This window comes from Mytilus californianus, unplaced genomic scaffold, assembly GCF_021869535.1.
Source record: "Mytilus californianus isolate M0D057914Y unplaced genomic scaffold, xbMytCali1.0.p SCAF_5, whole genome shotgun sequence".
In the NCBI taxonomy this organism is placed as follows: Eukaryota; Metazoa; Mollusca; class Bivalvia; order Mytilida; family Mytilidae; genus Mytilus; species Mytilus californianus.
This window is the reverse complement of record NW_026262701.1, coordinates 119071861-119092091: the sequence shown is the minus strand read 5'-3', so window position 1 is coordinate 119092091 and position 20231 is coordinate 119071861. Positions and strand designations below refer to the sequence as shown.

Sequence of the window (20231 nt, the reverse complement as noted above, 5' to 3'; positions counted from 1 at the left end):
TATGATCAACACAAAGAGTCCATAGAAACAAAACATTATTTATTGAATGGCATAAACTGGTTGCTAGCATTTACCTGCATCTAATATTAAAGCAGTTCTGGAGAGTTTCCATTTATCAACTGGTGTTGGACAATTCAGATCTAATGTATCACACATAATTACCTGCATCTAATATTAAAGCAGTTCTGGAGAGTTTCCATTTATCAACTGGTGTTGGACAATTCAGATCTAATGTATCACACATAACTTGACGACTCTGCAATTTAAAGAAGAAAGTTAATTAGAATTTATCAGTGATTATTTTGTCAAATGTAGTCATGGCTATAAATGCTATGTAGAAATATAAACAACATGAAGCAGTTAATAACATCTTCCAATCTTTACTATATATATACAGTTGTGAATAAATTTTACATAATATTCATATGATATTTTTTTCCCAAAGAACTTTAATTCTATTATTTCTACAAAATGAGAATCTGCTCTTGTAGTTATTTTAGAATTACCTGCAAGAGAAGAAAAGTAATGAAAATATTATAAAATCCCTATACATTATAAAGATTTCCTCCGACAGACAAAAAGCAAACAGAAAAATGTAATTACCTTATTCATAAACATAGGACAGGGATATGTGACCGTTTTCTTGTCCTCCTTCTCTTCCTGGTCACTTCTAATGACAGGTCTCAGGTATAAACATGGAATGGAATACAGACCAGATCTACAACCATATATCAACAAATGTCAAGTCTTGAGTATAAAATATCATTGAATAACAACTATCTTCAAGGATTCTAATTTCATTTTTTTTTAAATGATGTTCCTTCTGACATGATGAAAAATCTATCTTTTAAAAATAATTTTTTAAGAGTTTCCATACAAATTTTCATTTGTGATTGAATCTGTGTACTTTTCGTACTGATAGTAACATCTTGGTCAATTCTGTAAAAAGTTACTATACATCATTTTTTTTTTTGCTGTTGTAAAAATGGTTAATGAAAAGGCATGGATTCAGTATTGATGGACAAATTAATTATAATATAAACATTGAGTGTAAAATTTAGCAAAAACAAAATGCAAAAATTTAATACAAATGGGAGATTGTTTTTCATTTTCAAGGGTATGTTTATCATGTTTTAATTGTAAAAAGGAACCCAACATATAAATTTTGGACTGCTTACATTCATATTCTACCTCTCAGTATTACATTTATTGACATATAAACAAAATAATTATTAACAAATCTGTAAAGCCTTACTCAGGGTTCTTAAGACTATCATTGTCATAGTCCCATGCACCTCCTTGTAGGTAAATACTGGTCAAAAATAGCCCTCCTTCATCTACTTCATAATCCTCTGTGTTTATGTCATCCATAACTACACACTCAAATGACATCTGAAATTAATACATAATGCGTTAAAATCAAAACTTGGCTAACATCTTAACAAATTATAAAAAATAACAGTCCTTTCTACCTTTGCTGGTTTAAATGTTTGTTCCAATAGGCTGAATTCTATGAATTGAGAGTAATTCAAGGATATAAAATCATCCAGTTCAATTTATTAACCAGATCTTTAGGAAACACAAATGTTTTGAAGACTTAAAAAAAATTCAAAAATATTATTGTACAAGATTGATACATGATATTTGGAAAGATATTTTTCATCTTTAGAATCCACTGCTGTTTTTGGTTAATTCTTTATTGTGCTTTGAATTATATAAACAATGTCCAGTTATATACAAATTAATAGAAATATAAAATGCCTACATCATCCACCCTGGTGTTAGTGACAATAGCCTTCTCTTGTTTAAGAGATGTCAACAAAGCCTGTGGATTGACGAGGCCTCCAAGCCAGATTTTAGTCAGTCTTCCTGAGGCTATGATTGGGTTATCATCGCCATCATCTTTGTAGGTAGGTATCATTCCATGTCTAACAAAGTCATATAACTGCTTGTGTCGCTTCTTTGTATCTAGAGATAAAACCAAATTCATATTACAAAATGTGCAGAATGCGGTACTAGACTCCATCAAATAAACAAATAACTATATGAAAAATATCACAGAAGTTCCCATAGTGTTATCAAATATTTTAAAATAGATATTTATTCTTTAATAGTACAAAAGTCATAATTTTCCCATTCTTTGTCTATGTATTTTAGCCTTACTTTTAATGCCGAAATTAATGTGCACAATTTTGTGTGGCAAATCCATGAAGGCAAAACCAATATATGAAATTAATGTGACTTTGTTGTAATATAGAGTTCTTGACGTCTTATGTTTATAATGTTGTTTGTAACCTTTACATTAGAATTCTACTTCAAGCAATATTTATCCAACTTACTGTAAGAAGAAAGACAACTCGGAATTTTCTTATATATATATCAAAGTTATATCTTTATCTCACTTCATAGGTATAAAATAAAAATAAGATGTAATATGATTGCCAAGGAGACAACCATCAACCAGATATTCCAAACGACAATGTATAGCCTTCAACAATGAGCAAAACACAAATCATGTAGTAAGCTATAAAAGGTCCCTGCATGACAAAATGTTAAAAAAAAATCAAAATAGGAACCCAATGGGCTGATTTAAGTATAAATAGAAATTGATAGTCTAAAGTCCATTCTAACATAAAATGGATGTACCCATAGTACAGATATAACTTACCCTCAAGCCAGGATACCAATGAGTGTGTACAGGGCTGACAGTTAGGATGAATCCATGATATAGATATCACTTACCCTCAAGCCAGGATACCAATGAGTGAGTACAGGGCTGACAGTTAGGATGAATCCATGATATAGATATAACTTACCCTCAAGCCAGGATACCAATGAGTGAGTACAGGGCTGACAGTTAGGATGAATCCATGATATAGATATCACTTACCCTCAAGCCAGGATACCAATGAGTGTGTACAGGGCTGACAGTTAGGATGAATCCATGATATAGATATCACTTACCCTCAAGCCAGGATACCAATGAGTGAGTACAGGGCTGACAGTTAGGATGAATCCATGATATAGATATAACTTACCCTCAAGCCAGGATACAAAAAAGTGTGAGTACAGGGCTGGCAGTTAGGATGTATCCATGATATAGATATCACTTACCCTCAAGCCAGGATACTAATGAGTGGGTACAAGGCTGACAGTTAGGATGAATCCATGATATAGATATCACTTACCCTCAAGCCAGGATACCAATGAGTGTGTACAGGGCTGACAGTTAGGATGAATCCATGATATAGGTATAAACTCTTCTTGTAAGCTTGATACAGTTGATGACAACATCTTTGGTAAAGCTTCTGGTCCTCCCAGTAGATGTGATTGTAGAACATTGATCTCTTGTCTGATGTGACACAGGATGGTGTTAAACCACAAACATTCCTGTAAATATCAAACACAACTTGTTATTAAAAGAGTCCGAGCAAAGTCTGCACAACATGTGTTGATTTTTTTTCTCCTTTTTTCAGTTGTAATATCTTTTACCACACATTATAAAAAACATGAATTACAAAAACAAATGCACTGAGGAAAAAAAATTGTGGATGTATGAACATTAAACAACTTCAAAGGGTATTCAAAGAAATAACATGTATAAAAACAGTGTTTCCTATCTTCATTTGAAAAGTCCTCAAATCATTCTTAATAATCCATGAGACAGTAATCAATAAAACAATAATCTGAATTTCTAAAACATTTGTGCAACAATAAAATCTTTCTGTCAGCTGTACTTATCTTCAAATAAAAATTTGGGTGTAATGCTCCTGTAAATTTCAATTAAGCATGAACCTATGCTATAATTATCTCCCCTTACCTGTAATAGACAATAGCCTATAGTTTCTGGCATCTGTGAACTGGCTGCAGTAGCCAGGCTGATTACTGATGGTCTATGGTATGGGAAATCATAGTCTTCACCAATTACATCTATCACATTACCTAACTCCAACAAGTTAGGTAACTCTTCCAAACACAAATCTAATGCTGATCTTAATTTAGCTATGTTAATTTCTCCTGTGGTTTTAGCTACATCTCCAGCTTCCATGTTCTGTGTTTCAAACATGTGGTCAAGATGTCGGATAAACACACTAGAGCTGAAAAAAATATCTCCTTATCATTCATCTCCCAAAAAATATTTTAACTATAACACAAAGAATTGAGAAGGCTTTTGATTTAGTTCATTCCTACTTATAATTTTTTTGTATTCTGATATCATATGATAATTAAAAGGGCTATCTAAACAGTCTATCTTTTTCATTTAAACTTGTGTAACCTCAAGTCAGGTAATAATCTTTGTCAAGTAAGTCTGTCATATTGTCAACATAACGTCAAATGAACTGACTTAACAGAAGAAGAAAATTACCAGCCAGCAATGAGCATGGTATTGAATTTAATCACACATAGGATGACACCAGATAAAACTTCAGTGTCTATGAGGCAAGAAGGAGACAATTTCAATAGACTTGCTTAACATTACAGAACCTCCCTCTATACTTGACAGTAAGGTGGAATTGTTATTTCCTCATAAACTTCACTATCTAAGATGTTTGGTTAGAGACTATATCTAAGATGTTTGGTTAGAGACTAACTATATGTAGACTTACTTGGCATCATTATTTTCTTTCTCTACACTTGACTGTAACTGTAAAGCTGAAATTGTGAATTCTTCATCCACATTCTTCTCATACCAAGAACCATATTCTTGTGGATCTGTGAAAAAAAATTAAAAAAGTCAAATGCTAATACAAGCCAAACTTTCAGTGATATGTTACTTGTTGTTACATTTCACTTTTGACATTACAGATAAACTTAAAAATCCAAGGAGCCTAAAATGAGTTGCCTTGCAGCTTTTGCCAAGATAGACAGTAGGTAGATCTTGAAGTTCTGAATATTTCTGCCCCATACAATTTTTCTTTATCTATAACAGTTCTATAAATACTTGCATGTTACCACCATGTTTTATTTTTAGTTTTGGTTGCAAGGTTGGTTGATAGTAAGGATCATGAAACACAACTTTAAACTAGATACCCCAAGGATGATTGTGTGCCAATTAGGCCAGTAAATTCAGAGAAGATTTAAGGCAAATTTAATGGTTCATTACGGATAAAGGAAAGTGATGAGAAAAGCTTACATAACCATATAGGCAAGGTGAGCAAATAAAAAACTGAGTGTATGTATAGCAAATGTTGTTAGTTACTTACCAACATTAGCTGGTGGAGTAGGGATAGCTACACTCCCTAGTACCAGTGATCCTGAACTTTCTTGGTAGAGATTATACAGAACATGACTAACAGCAGCTTCAATGTAGGTCATATCACTCTCACTTGTCACACAGTTATTGTACACCAACTACAAAATAATTGCTATTTTTATGTCATGTCTTCTTTAATATGCATTAAATTTCAGGAGCAATAAATCAATTGATGCATACATTTGCCTATTTCATAGAAAATCAAACCATTTACAGATATCTATATAGTAATCATCTTTCAGAATTACTCTAAATATCAGCACAACAATGTTAAATCTGCAAATTTACGGAAGCAAATTTTTGTTCTTCCCTGGCCAGGATTCGAACTCATGCTATTGGGATATCGAGACAACACTGCCTGAACTGTGTCCAGCGCTCTAGACCACTCAGCCACCTAGATTGAACTAAAAATTCAGCTTTCAGTGGCCTTGTGTTACCTTTCCTCGTCAGTAGAATCTAGAGTTGTACCTGGGGGGTAACACAGTACATGATATATTAGGCATGAAGATCTTCAGTACATACATTTGGCCTTTGGTGAGAGAATCTTTCTATTCAACAAGTAATTTTATTCAGTAGTACTGTTTTATTATGATGAGTTTCATTCGATATCATTATACTACATTTTAACTAATTTTTCACTCTCTTTTTGAAGTTATTAGAATAAACTTCTCATACTTTTGTCCAATAAAAGTGAGTTTAAATAACACACCTTGATCCATAAGTGTAACATGTTTAAAAGCCATGTGCATATTCATCTGCCACCAAAACCCCTTAGTGTTTAACTATACAGGAATCATATACCAAATATTGCAACATGTGTTATAACAATTATATCAAACACTTCAGTGATGATCTGTTCTTTGATAACAATTCAAAACTAACTGGTTGAAACATTCCAGTTAGAGAATAGAGAATTTGGTAAAATTAAACAATTAAATATATGAGAGTAAATTGTTGAACAATTGACAATTGATTAATTATTAAGATTTCAGGAAAAGCTGTAAACAAATAATGATATCTAAATTTGAAATATTATATTTATGCAAAACCTTATCTGTCGCAATTTCCACAATATCTAAAGCTTATATATAAACTCTGAATGAGGATGTACCACAGTGCACTTCAGAACATCACTTTTTATTTGCATGCTTTGTATTTTGAGAATTTCATCTGTTTTTTGTTTTGTTTTTGCCTATTTAAAAACACAGATCATTATACAACTATAACAGTAAGTTGATTAGGACTAAGACCATAATGACTGATTATCAGTTGAATATACTTTTTTCACTCTCTAAACAGAAAATATATGTGCTTAGTTGCTCAGTTCTGTGTACCAACACCTGTTAAAAAGTTACCGAAGAAATGGAGTAATCTAGATTTTCAAAGTTTGGTGCCTCAAAGCCTAATGTTGTTGGCCAAGGAGATTCCATCTGTTAGAGGAATGTTAAACAATATAGTAACAGGTATCATTCGACTAGTTACATAATCATTTTTTGCATATCTATAATTTTTTGCATATCTATAATGTTTATTTCAGCGTCACTTAAGAACTTTTCAAATATTCTAAATTCAAATACCTTTAATAAGTTTGAAGTCAAAAATAAATAAATCATAATTTCATTTTAATAAAAATCAGAATTTGAATCATCTTAATTATGAATAAAAATGCTGTTTTGTGAAAACCTAATATATTAGAGACACAAAAATTTTATTACATGTAATTTTTTACATAGCAATTTGGGGTGTAAAAATGGAATGAAATCATGTAAAGATTTTAAACATACCTGGGCAAACATATTAGTCATTTTATCTACTTTGGGGTCTGTTCCATCAGGTCGTAATAATTTTCCTGTTAGTATTTCTATAGCTTGTTCCATCTGGACCCTATTGAATGGGTACCACTGATTCAGTCCCTGGGAACCAAACAGCTGTCTGGAGGACAACATTCCCTGAATAACACTGAGACCAAAGGCAATAGATTTGATGACTTGTGATTCCGTTGATAGTTTGTCAAACACGCCTCCATTTGATGTCTGTTTCAGTGTAGACACAATAGCTGGAAATATACGATAAATTTACATGCTGGAACTTTGACTAAAAATTATCTTCATTTGTTTATACTTAATTTTGCTTTCTTTCAACCATGTCATGCTTTTTGAAATAATAAGGAGTTGCATGCAATATTGTGAAAGTGTTATCCCACTAGTTATAAGACACTGACAGAAAATTCCTTGCTTAGTGGATATAATAAAAATTCAAAGTACTGTCAAACAGGAGATGACAGCTAGTCAGATCTTAAAATCACTTACATGATGCAACTCTACATTATCAAGATCCAGACTAAATATCAAATCATTCCATTACACAGAAGCTGAGTAAAATGAGCAATGTGATTTAAGTAGATTACCTACGTCAAATGGCAATATAATAATTATCAATTGTTATGGAAAATTTTAAAATTTTTGTACCTGAGTGTAGATATGACTGTGGAGATTTATGTTGTATTGTAAATGGTGCATCAGATTTTCCTCCTTCATCTGTAGTGCTGCCCTCTGGTGTTATCACATCCTGAGTGATGTGACTCCATGACACTTTGTGTAGATTCCTGATCAGGAAATCTGTTATCCTTGGACATGGTTCTGATGTTATCCATACACAGAACCTACTTCCTTTCTGTTTGTCTTCTTGCATGACACCTATAGTAATACAATGGTGCATAAGTTAGCTTTCTTGTATTGCAAGAAATAATTACTCAAAAGTTGCTGAAGTAAAAATTAAAAAATCTAATATATCTGATTTTGTAGTTGTAAGACTTTAAGAGGCTCTAAAAATTATTTTATTCTTACTGTTAGTACAAAAACTTTTTAAAAAAGTATTAAACGTTGAATTAGCTCAAAAAGTATTTGCAGAGACATGATCTTTTTAACCTTCATCTAAATAAACACCGATAAAAATCTATCATTTTCATGGTACATGTAAATTAATTTCACCTTATGCTTAAATTTTTTACATAAATCATTTATATACAAAGAAACCAATGCTTTTTAATTATTGTTTTCTAGTAAATGTGCATGTATGAAAATGTAAATTCAAACAATTTAAACAGCAGCACACCTTTCTGGTGACTGATCAATGCATTCAACAAATATTACTGAATTCATCACCACAATATTTTCACTCATTGAAGACAGAAAATGAATAAATCAAAACTCTTAATTGTCAAATATAATTGAAAATAGTATTAATATTATCACAAATATACAGATATATTATATATAGAGAGCAGCTAAACATACATTAAAATATATGTATTTAATCCCAATTAAAAATTAAAATTCCTAGTAAGAAAAGTCCAGGAAACCGAAATGACATTTCTAAAATCATCTCAGAATATGTGGCATAGGTAAACAAGAGCTAACAGCAAAACAATACTTGTTAATGTGCATGATGTGACCCCTTTTATAATGATATACCTTACTCAATATCCTACAACATTCCAAAGAATACAACCTTTCCCAAATCTTTTTCCTTGTGTTTCCTTGAAAGCTTAAATTTGCTACCAATTAGAGTCCATACAGTCCTATAAACCTATTGCCTTTCCCCCATCCTCATATCCTCCTTAAATATATTTATACAGAATCTATCTATCCTGGATCAGTACAGAATAAATGATAAGTATTATATTTCTCCAGAACACTATACCAATCATCCTATGAGGCTCAAGTAGGGTACGCCCTTAGGTCACACGGTGGCGTTTAAAATTGCCTCAGGTTGCCAGGTCACTTTAAAGAACATTTAAGATAGTCTATTTAGAACATTTTTAAAAACCGCAATTCACAGATCAAGGTTGCAGGTTGAATTTGACCACGTTGGAGTCACATCCTATGTAAATTCATAATATTGTGATTATATTTTTAAGGATAACTGCATGTATTACATTAAATGATATATTTCTAAGGGAATATACTGTCCCTTCAACTCCCCTCCCTACCCCCACCCCCCCATTTCCCTGATTAAAAGTGCTAATAATGTGAACACATCCCTCATATACCAAGGACATGTTAAATAGGAATTCATTCTGGCACTAGACTCACAGACCTTCTCCATTCCCTTCTTCAATGTGCAAATAAAAAATGGGAAAATATCCTGTGAGGATCACTGCACATCTAACAGGAAATAATACCCATCTGTGTGGATAAATAACTAACTCTTACTTCGTGATCTGGCTACTCTCACTAATTGTTTTTTTAGATCATTGAACAGTGTATCATGAGCCAGATGAAGATTTTCTATAATGACCCATCCGTCATGCTTCTCAGCACCATCAATGGCTTCCTGAATCAAATATTCACAGCCTTCTCCAATCTTTACATGTTCTACCTTGGAACCAATAGCCTGAAAATATGTCAAAACAATTTGTGAAAATTATCAACCAAAATATTTATTGATATGAATTCTTTGTTTTAACTTACATCTTCATTTCCTTTTCATGATTACAAGTTTTTTAAATACCAGTACAGTTCAATTCAAACATTCAAAACCTTTTGAACTTTATAAAGTGTAAACTCAGATTTGGGAGGTAAAATTAATTTTTAATAATGGATTCGTTATTATTCGTGAAATATTCCAAGTTCAAGAGCTGCTAACTCTATGAAAAGTCTGAAACTAAATGAAACTCAATCTGCAACTCATCAAAGTAAGTCATCTGAAACTGAATACAAACTCATCATTATACCCTTATAAACCAAATGCCTGATCATATATAGAGGAATAACAAAACAAATCAAGACAACTGTTGGATTTCTATATGAGGGTTTGACAGAATCTACAAGGAAAACATTATATGTTCTTACAATTGTGTGGCAGAGGCATATAAATTGAAGATATAAATCATGAGTTACCTTAGCCATTTTATATAAAACATCTATCGGTTGGTCTGTCATTCTTAATTTTGTTGAAAATGGTTTGACTCCACTTGTAACACTAGGAGGCAGTAATAACAGTACACCAAGGTGACGTTTGGCATCCTTCAATGTGTCTGCTAAATTAAAATCTGATTGGTCAGGAAGATTTAATGTCAGGTGTTTGTTGACATAGTTAACAAGAGCTGTTGGTAGTCTGTCAGGTCTGAGCATACGTAGTAGTAACAGTTGATGGAACTCTGTCATTGGTCCTAAATCTGGTGTCTTTGCATTCCCAACGCTGCCACCAGAACCTGGTCTTCGTTCTGAAGATAACAAATAGAAATCAGTACAACATATGGAAAAAAATCACTATATTATAAATTGAGGTTTAACCAAATTTCTATATATCTGACAAATTTTATGTCGATTAGATTCAGTAGCAAGAAACTGAAATCATGACAGAGATTCAGCAAGTAAATGCCATACACTTTAATATCATATGCCAGTACATATAGCACACCTTGACTTTTTTTTTTACCAAAGATTGGGTAGGTGTACCTTATTGGTGACAAGATAAAGTGATCTATTAGAAAATTGTTCACAAACTTTCTTGATCAATTAACAATGAGATTCCTGAATTGCATCAGATAAAAATGTTTTTTCTGTATCTCCTCACTGTTTATATTTTTTTTTAATATGTAGAAATGAAATGGTCTGGGTATCCTTTCACATAGGTTTCTACAATGAGCGAATTATCCTTTCTTTAAAAGTAAGTTTGAGCTAAATAAAGCGTTGATTTTATAAATGAAATTTATTGAATACTTTATCAATGTTTATAAAAATTGGTTAAAGATTTCAAAAAATCTAAGAAACAGTGGCAAAGCTTGACATTTCTCAAGTCCAGAATATTATTTAATATCATGTTAAACAGAACCCATTTAAGGTTTAAAAGACATCAAGATTCCTGTAATGGTCAATTTCTATAGACCAAAACCCAACCTTACCTGTACTCTCTCCCCTACAGCCAGAACCCAACCTTACCTGTACTCTCTCCCCCTACAGCCAGAACCCAACCTTACCTGTACTCTCTCCTCCTACAGCCAGAACCCAACCTTACCTGTACTCTCTCCTCCTACAGCCAGAACCTAACCTTACCTGTACTCTCTCCCCCTACAGCCAGAACCCAACCTTACCTGTACTCTCTCCCCCTACAGCCAGAACCCAACCTTACCTGTACTCTCTCCTCCTACAGCCAGAACCCAACCTTACCTGTACTCTCTCCTCCTACAGCCAGAACCTAACCTTACCTGTACTCTCTCCTCCTACAGCCAGAACCCAACCTTACCTGTACTATCTCCCCCTACAGCCAGAACCCAACCTTACCTGTACTCTCTCCCCCTACAGCCAGAACCCAACCTTACCTGTACTCTCTCCTCCTACAGCCAGCGGTAGTGGTTCCTTCTCTGGATATGGTGATTTGTACCAAGCTTTCCATGCCTCTGAATTTTGAGCAAAGTTAACACACAAACTGTCTAATGGTCCAGGGAGGACAGATAAGGCCATGATATCTTCCCATTTCTCCTGAGGGAGCCAAGTAGGTGGATCATCCTTGTAGTCAAAGTCATTCAATGTCAGTTGCATACCCAGACCAGGATTACCTTTAACAAAAACAATGACAGAAAATCATAGCCTGACAAATGTTAACAAATATAGTTATAAATCTTATACAGCATGATCAAATATATTATCAAAATAATCCCTCGTGAAGAAAAAAACAAACAAATAAACATAAACCATCTTAAGTGCTTTCTTATTTCAAATAGATATGTACTTTTGTAAATTAAAGTCTTGCTTTTGTTTTCATTTTGAAGCATGATCGATATCTATGTGGAAATTGTACCTTGTAACAATAGAGACATTTCTTCATTAGAGAAGTTTTCCATTCCTTCTGCTTCAATATTCAGACATAACAATGTGGCAAACAGAAGACAATCTTCTTCATACAAACTCCTAAAATATAAGTATAAAGATAACATATACTATATGACTATAAAAAACTCTTTATGTAATATGCAACCAATGAAAATTCTGTTTTTTTTTTAATTTAATTTAGTCTGTGGTTTCAGTAAACACATCGTTTTTAATTTCCCAAGGGTCATAACTTAAGTAAAATTTCCTTTCCATCCAAAATATAATGTTAAAAATTTGATATAATATCCATTCATGGTGGGAAGCAATCGTCTAAAGAACAATCATAAAAAAATGAATTGACACATTAAAAATGGATAAATTAATATGATAAAAATCTCTTCCTTCTATGATTATTATAAAGGACAGATATAATTCCAAAAATATCAAATTTTGAAGATTCAAAAAAATTAATAAAATTAATTCAACGCAACAGAAATGAGTATGTTTAGTATGGCGTTCATTATCACTGAACTAGTATATATATTTGTTTAGGGGCCAGCTGAAGGACGCCTCCGGGTGCGGGAATTTCTCGCTGCATTGAAGACCTGTTGGTGGCCTTCTGCTGTTGTCTGTTCTGTGGTCGGGTTGTTGTCTCTTTGACACATTCCCCATTTCCATTCTCAATTTTACAATACTAAGTCAAACTTACTCTCGTATTCTACGATATACAAGTCCTGTTAACTTGTCCATCACTTGTTTGATTTGATTGGCAGATAGAGATGAGTACTCCAACCCTTCAGATGGTAATGGAACAGTCTCAGGTATTTCTAGGGGAGGTAACTCCTCAGATTCTGTACCAGCAATTAGTTTTTGTGCAGCTGCTGTACTTGCAGAATCACCTGTATGGTAAAACATTACATTCTTATCAATAACGTATAATTATTACAAGTTATTGTAGAGGGACAAATATATGTAGATCTTCTGATCTCAATACTTATTATGAACAAACTAACAGATTAAATTTCGTCTTTTCATCAAAATGTAAGATTCTTATAGAAGCATATTTCAATATAGATTTTCAATGATCATTTTAAGTTAACAAAAAAATATGTTACATAGATATAAGAAGATGTGGTATGAGTGACAATGAGATAACTCTCCATCCAAGTCAAAATTTATAAAAGTAAACCATTATAGGTCACAGTACGGTCTTCAACACAGCATATTTCTCAAAAGGAGAACAAACCTATAATACGAAGACAAAAAAAATCATTTACATCAATGTCTAAAAGCTCAATAAAAATAAAAATGTTAAGTATGGTCATCATTGTTAGAAAAGTTGGAAAGGGGTATTCAAAATCAACCTTCTACACAAAACAAACTTAAACAATGACTCAATATAACAACAGTGCATTCATTGCTCTCATGTTATTTGTGCAAGAAACCACCATCTTTCCTTTGCAGGAGTGATAAATTCAATCAATGCGGCACCAGATGTTATTGGCCTTTGATTCTCAATATTTTTTCTGGAGCATGCTATCATAAGTTTGGTTTTTGTTTTACTATATTTACTGAAGTTCTTTATTACTTTGCCAATAAAGAGTTTAAATCATCTGTCAAAATTTTCTAGAAATGTTCATTACGATCTGAAGGATCAGGGTGATATGCATAAATGTCCACAGCAATTAATTTCTCATCATAGTTGAAGGGTCTGCCCTGGGATCCCCTATGGATCAATCATTAATTAAGGTGAAGATAGATGGAAAATCTTACTGTTTATTATAGAAGACCTTCAGGTTCAAATTTTGTGAAAATCATAGTTGTTATCATGGGCTCATCTTATTCATTAATTAAATTAGGCCAACTAAATATGGTAAAAACAAATGTAATGACATATAATAGAAAATTCTGCAATTTTTGACGAAACATGCTCCAGATAAAACATAAAAACATCAGAACAGAACATTTCTCACCTTGTTTTTTAGTTCCTAGATATACAATGAATTAATTTTGTTAAGAAAGAACTAAAATCATTAATATTTCAATACACATGCTACATAAAATAAATTATCTGGTTGTAAGACACCACTGAATTACAGAAAAAAGTGCTCCCATCAACAGTTATTGAATATAAAAAAAATAAATATAAATCAATGAATTTTCATTTAAGTAATCAACATCTGCAAATGGACACAAGTATAATTTTAAAATCTTGGTTGGTTCTGATCAGCAATATAAAGTTAATTTCCATACCCCATTGTGTTTTCATTAAGTTGAAGAAATATTCCCCCTTATTTTTAAGTTTATAGTTCTATGCAATACTGAAAATACATTTATTTTCCTGTGTAATAAATAATAAGAATCCACAGTATACCCTGGGATATATAATAACAAAATTACCAAAAAAAATGTATGTGTCTTAAAAACAAAATTCAGGAAACTGTCAAATAAATTCATGAAGAAATTACAATATTTTTTTTTAAATGAACTATTTTGGAACCAGATAAATAATTTTACATTCTGAGTCTAATTTCTACATTAAATATTTTTTTAACTGAAAATTCTGTACTAAAATTATAACAATCAATATTTATATTATTGCGCACTTTTAACAACGATGATTACATTGTAAGATGTGTAACTATTCAGCAAAAGATTAGCATGAACTAAACTAAACAGAAATGTACAATGAAGCAAAATAGTGAATATTCTAACATAATAAAAGATTAATACAGATATAAAACTATTGATACTAAAATTAGAAAAATTACTAAATCATTAGATATTAAACTATTGTTATCAAAATAAAAAGAGTATAATTACATAATTATTAACCATGCCTAATTATCTTTAAATATTAGCATACCTTCGGTATCATCAAAATCAGCTTCATACTCTCCATCACCTTTCTCAGACTTCTTTTCTTCACCTTGTTTGTCTCCCTGTGGCTGCGCTTGTCTTGATCCCTGGGAAGATGTACTGCTGTGTCTGACCTTTGGAGCCACTACACTCTCATCATCATCTTCATAAGCCTGAGAATTAATTTAAAAGAAAAGAACACTCATTATAAAGACATGTTTGCATATTTTACTGTACTTTTAGACTAAAATAGGTACAGTAGTTTAATATGCAGGCTGCAAGTTAACTTGTACGTTGAACTCTAGATGTTTTTTTTGTTTCATGTTGGGTTATTGTCTCAATGACAATGATCTCCTTTTATTCCCTTTTATTTGAATTTCAGACAAAAAAATTAAAACTCTCCCTTCATCATTATTTTTAAAAATCCACTTTAGGTGCAGAGAACATTCAATTGAAAAGATGGGATATGGTGTATTTATTCATGATACAATATTCCTAAAACCCAAAGCAAAAGAACAAAGATTTTATTGCTATTCTTCATCTCAAAGTGACAGTTTTTGTTTGAGGTTCATCGTTACCACGTCTATATATTTGTATGATTTCATGCACATGAAGACTGATTAATTGTTGTTTCTTTAATATTCAGTGGCAAGTCACTTGGAGCTTACGGCAAATCCCTATAGCTCTCTAAATAACTAAAACATTCTATTGTGTACTGGAAGTGAGTTTAATCTTGCCAATCTTTTTTTTTTTAAGTCCTAAGCAAGCATGGAACCAAACCTGAAGGATGAAATACAGATTTCAACTGCGAAGGTAAATACTGAAAAGTTCAGTCAACAAATACTTTGTTACAAATAAAAAGCTTACAGATGATTCATCGTCATCTATCTTATGTTCTTCTGGAACATCCTCTCCAACAGCTTCATCAAACAATTCCAGGAAATACTTCAGTGAGAACTGGTACTCATTGTGTACACTCTGTAAGCTTCTAACAATGGCAAACAACATGGCACCTCGCCTAGCCAAGGGGAATAACTCATCCTTTAGATCATCTATATCAATCAGTAATGTTTTTGTCTCTTCTAACCTCTTAGCAAGCTGAAATATGTATAATTTTAATAAGTTTCATAGTCATTATTTCATTTACTTAAGAATTGAATGCTTCTTTTTGTAAATTTATTGGGTTGTAAAAGCGTTGACCGAAGTACATTTTGTATGAAGCGCTTCATTATAAAAATGTGCCCACGGTCAACGCTTTTACAACCCTATAAAATTACTAAAAGAAGCATTCAATACTTATAATTACATTTTTTTTGCTAGGATAATGAAAACACTATTTCTATCAAGTTTTTCTTTTATTTACCTGTGCACTTTATTGTGGAAGCTCATGTCATCATAAATATTACATTTCATTTTGAAATGAAGGTTAATTTCAGAATGAAGCGAGATTGCTGTTAGCCAATCAAAATAACGTATTATAATGAGATATACATGTTATGTAATTATTTAAAGATATAAGCAACATTGAAAGTTATAAACCTATCATTTCAGAATAGTCTTAGGTCAAAAGTGTTTCACCTATCTGAAAATTCATATAAAAACACATTTTAAAAAAAAAATTCTACTGAAGATATTTCTGGTCCGAATTGAATGAAATGTCAGAAATAATAGGGGAATTTCCTATAGGTGAAACACTTTTGACCTAAGACTGTGACTTTTCCCTGCCTGTGATGTCATTTATTTTGTACAAGAATCAATTGTTGTAATAAGAATATATTAACAAAATTACTTTTTGATAATATGAAATCCTTTTTTTTTTAAGTCAATTATCCAGTCTACTATGTTCATCATGCATATTTACCTCAATCTTAGCATTAGTAATATCTGTTATAAAGGTCAAGGCTTTAGCACTTCCTAACATGGCTTCCTGATTGGTCAGAACTTTCTCCTTAACAATGTCTGATAACCTCAATAAAGTATCCTTCTGTAACTGCATGTTACGTAAGGCAATTCTTTTCTCTTTGTATAACTCCGGTCTCATACGAGAAAATGCTCTTGTGAGCAGGTCTTCTGTCAGTGTGTCATGTGAGACACCATAGTTTATCATGGTAGTGGTAGAGGCAATCTCAGGATTAAATCTTGGTTTAGGTAGTGGTGTCGACAGGTAGAATCTGAAGTCCTGGTGACAAAGTACTCTACGTCCACAAAATCTTATCATTCTTGGCTCTGAAACAGAGATAGAGAAATACTTCAAAGAAAAGGGTAATGGCTATTTTTGATAAAAAATTGTATTCCATCTTTATGGCTTTAGGGTACACCAAGTTCATACCTGCCAACCTCTGAAACCTTCAAAGAGGGAGATCTCCTCCTCAGCTATGACAACTGAGGGGGAGATTTTGTGCAAACGACATTTTCAAGTTAAATATATGACTTGTTTACTTATTCATCTACAAAACACCAATAAGAGTTAATATATATATATACTTTATTTTTTTAATTCACGGTAATAATCTATACAAAGTATTTTTTTTTGCCCTTTTCCATACCACTGAGTCTCATAATTCATAACATTCCATATTTAATTATTTTGATTTTGTTGTGAGTCTCACACTATTATAAAGCATGCTTTCAAACGTCGTACAGACCACCAGAAGAAACCAAACAGGTTGATTGAACATGATGTGCAAAATGAAGATTCATTGCCAAGTGAACTTGGTCGTAAAACTTGAAAATCTTTCATTTAATCTGCTTCAGTGCTTGACATTTCGATTTGAAGTTATCTATTTCTTCTTTTTTACACTGCCGTTTGGTCCAGTCAAAGACCTCTATCTTGTAGGAGTTGACATAGCAGAAATGAATTTAGATTGCTTATAAATCAAACATAAAAACTACTGACCAAAGTTTTCAAATGATCGCCGATTGTTTATTTTTTTCTATTGACAGTAATGAAAAAGCCAGAGAATTACGAACACGGTTCATTTCAGGTAAAATATCCGAAAGTGGGAGATTTTATACTCCCTCGCAGGAGTGGACTGGCAAGCGGGAGATTTCCGCAATTTCGTCGCTTGAGTGGGAGGGTTGGCAGGTATGACCAAGTTCAAAATAAAGGTAACCATTATTTAATACAACTGAAATATAAAATTAATAATGTGTGTGTTTGGATATCAAGTTTGCACAAAAATTCTATTTGCCCACAAAAAGAAATGAATCTTCAATACTTGTCAATGGACAAAGAAGTATTACCTTCATCTTGGTCCTGAGGATTAGCTGTATTTCTGTGGTGCATCAATGGAGTTATAATGTTGTCAATATGGTTCTCGCAGTTGTTGAGAATCACTGGTTTTCCTCTCATTATGGCTTTCTCCAGGGTCAATATCACATGTGGATCAGACCTAAATAACATACATACTTACAATATCTGTTCACTATTAATGTGTTTATTATTTCTTCACATTAACTTTACCTTAAATTGAATATGAACCTTTTACAGTAATAAACCAATTCTTGTAAATTAATTTTTCACAGATTTATTTTTATGGTATTTTTCATGGTTATTTTTTTTCTTGTGCTTCCCTTTCAGGCATAATTCACAGTTACAGATTTCATGACTTTCTACTATCTTAATGTAATCATAAAACAGACATGTTTGTAAAGATTTACATTTGTATTATATGTCTATCCGCAAAGGAAAAAATAATCTCTACTGAAATTAGGTAGTTTACAGTATTTTCAATTAGAAATGCTCAATTATTTGCTCAATTGTTATTCAAGAATTTTAATATATTGACACTGTTTAATCTTTTTATAGGACTTTGTCTTTCCCATTTGTACTAGATTTTTAAGCTGCTTAATTCTGGGTATCTTGCAATTTTGTTTCATAAAACAGCTATCATTTGTGGTTGGGATTCATATGGAAACAGGAATTAAAGGGAGGTAACTGTTAGGTTACTTACCAGCTATATGATGGGAAGTTGTTAGAGTATCCACACAGCAACACACACACAGGGGAAAAAGAAGAAACCAGTTATATATTAGTTAAACATCAAACAATGTTAAAGATGTTATTGTATACCATTCTGCACAATTCGTTAAAATCACAATCAAATTACACATGCAAATGTATGGATTTAATTATATGTAAATTAATTCACAAAAGAGTTAGAAAATGTGAACATTTATTAATCACACAGCCTGGTAAGTTCACATTCACTGTTATTTTTCATGACTTATTTGAATCAAACATATTATTGTCAGACAGTTATTTTAGGTAAAATTCTTACCGAGTTTCCATGTCTAGAGATACCAGTTTACGTTTGTTCATGAGTTTGTTAAGTCGTCCAAGCCAATGTGATCCCTCACCATTAGGGTCTATCAACATTGGAGGTCTCTGCCAAGATGATATCATTATAGCAGCATTTTCTAACTGTCTTGGTCCAAAGTCTACAAAAATAGCAGTCATTGTATTATAATACAAATCACACAAGCATGTACTATTCTAAAATTTTATAAATTTGTACAGTGTATTTAGAGCTGTGATATTTTGAGTATTTTCACACGGGACTGTTATGTAAATAAATTCTATGACCTTTTTTGAAACATTTACTGAGAACAAAAAATGGAAACTAAAAAATAATAATAATGGAATTAAGCAATAACAAAATCAACATAAAATTTCCCCTAATCTTTGTATATGTTTCATTTTAAACTTTCACATTGTGTCCACTATTAGTACCGTATTTGTCTCTTTACGGAGAAGACTTTTTCAATTTTTACCTTTTCTCATCCAGTCATTAAGGACTGTCTCCCCTACTAATATTTTAATCAGAGATCCGACATATCTATTATATTGTGTAGAGGTTAGGACGGGTGAGGTAGTGACATCTGTCTGATTCTCATCTTCCTGAACATCACTACTTTCCTCCTCTTGTATTTTGTCTAAAGTCTTATCTGTCTTCTGATCGTCATCCTTTATTGATGCTGACGATTCTACAAATGCAATTATTATGTAAAAGGTCATACAAGATTTGTCATATGATGGTACACATTGTAGATCATATAGAATACTGGAATGTCAATAATCATTTTCTAAAAAATCTTATTCTAACAATACTCAACAACAAATTTTTGTGGAAAATTCTGTATTACATAGGAGTAAGTTGGACTTGAATATCTAGTGTGGCGAACCCTGCACTATATGTTTCCTAGACCGAAATGTGGTTCAAATTCATGCTATTTTTTAACTTTCATCAAAATCTATATCTTTGGCCTGTTTGAGGTGTAAATGCCAACACTTTATATGAAAG

At 32.2% G+C, this 20231-nt stretch overlaps 1 protein-coding gene across 9 annotated transcripts in view; it reads right to left on the bottom strand.

The window, feature by feature from the left end:
- LOC127700861 (uncharacterized) overlaps positions 1–20231 on the bottom strand; it is a 97844-nt gene that overhangs the window by 2639 nt on the left and 74974 nt on the right. For 4 of the 9 annotated variants that reach the window (XM_052204551.1, XM_052204554.1, XM_052204555.1 and 1 more), the window contains 23 exons: positions 19702–19914; positions 19209–19368; positions 18172–18320; positions 16790–17154; positions 15796–16026; positions 14936–15101; positions 14043–14057; positions 12779–12968; positions 12059–12168; positions 11580–11816; positions 10156–10481; positions 9463–9649; positions 7723–7950; positions 7039–7310; positions 6610–6684; positions 5205–5352; positions 4608–4713; positions 3821–4097; positions 3189–3390; positions 1766–1968; positions 1256–1392; positions 604–718; positions 163–256 (listed from right to left, as the gene is read on the bottom strand). In XM_052204551.1, the coding sequence (XP_052060511.1) occupies positions 163–256; positions 604–718; positions 1256–1392; positions 1766–1968; positions 3189–3390; positions 3821–4097; positions 4608–4713; positions 5205–5352; positions 6610–6684; positions 7039–7310; positions 7723–7950; positions 9463–9649; positions 10156–10481; positions 11580–11816; positions 12059–12168; positions 12779–12968; positions 14043–14057; positions 14936–15101; positions 15796–16026; positions 16790–17154; positions 18172–18320; positions 19209–19368; positions 19702–19914 (4206 nt within the window). The remainder of the gene's footprint in view (positions 1–162; positions 257–603; positions 719–1255; positions 1393–1765; positions 1969–3188; positions 3391–3820; positions 4098–4607; positions 4714–5204; positions 5353–6609; positions 6685–7038; positions 7311–7722; positions 7951–9462; positions 9650–10155; positions 10482–11579; positions 11817–12058; positions 12169–12778; positions 12969–14042; positions 14058–14935; positions 15102–15795; positions 16027–16789; positions 17155–18171; positions 18321–19208; positions 19369–19701; positions 19915–20231) is intronic. The other 5 variants (XM_052204558.1, XM_052204559.1, XM_052204552.1 and 2 more) reach the window with 4 other exon arrangements.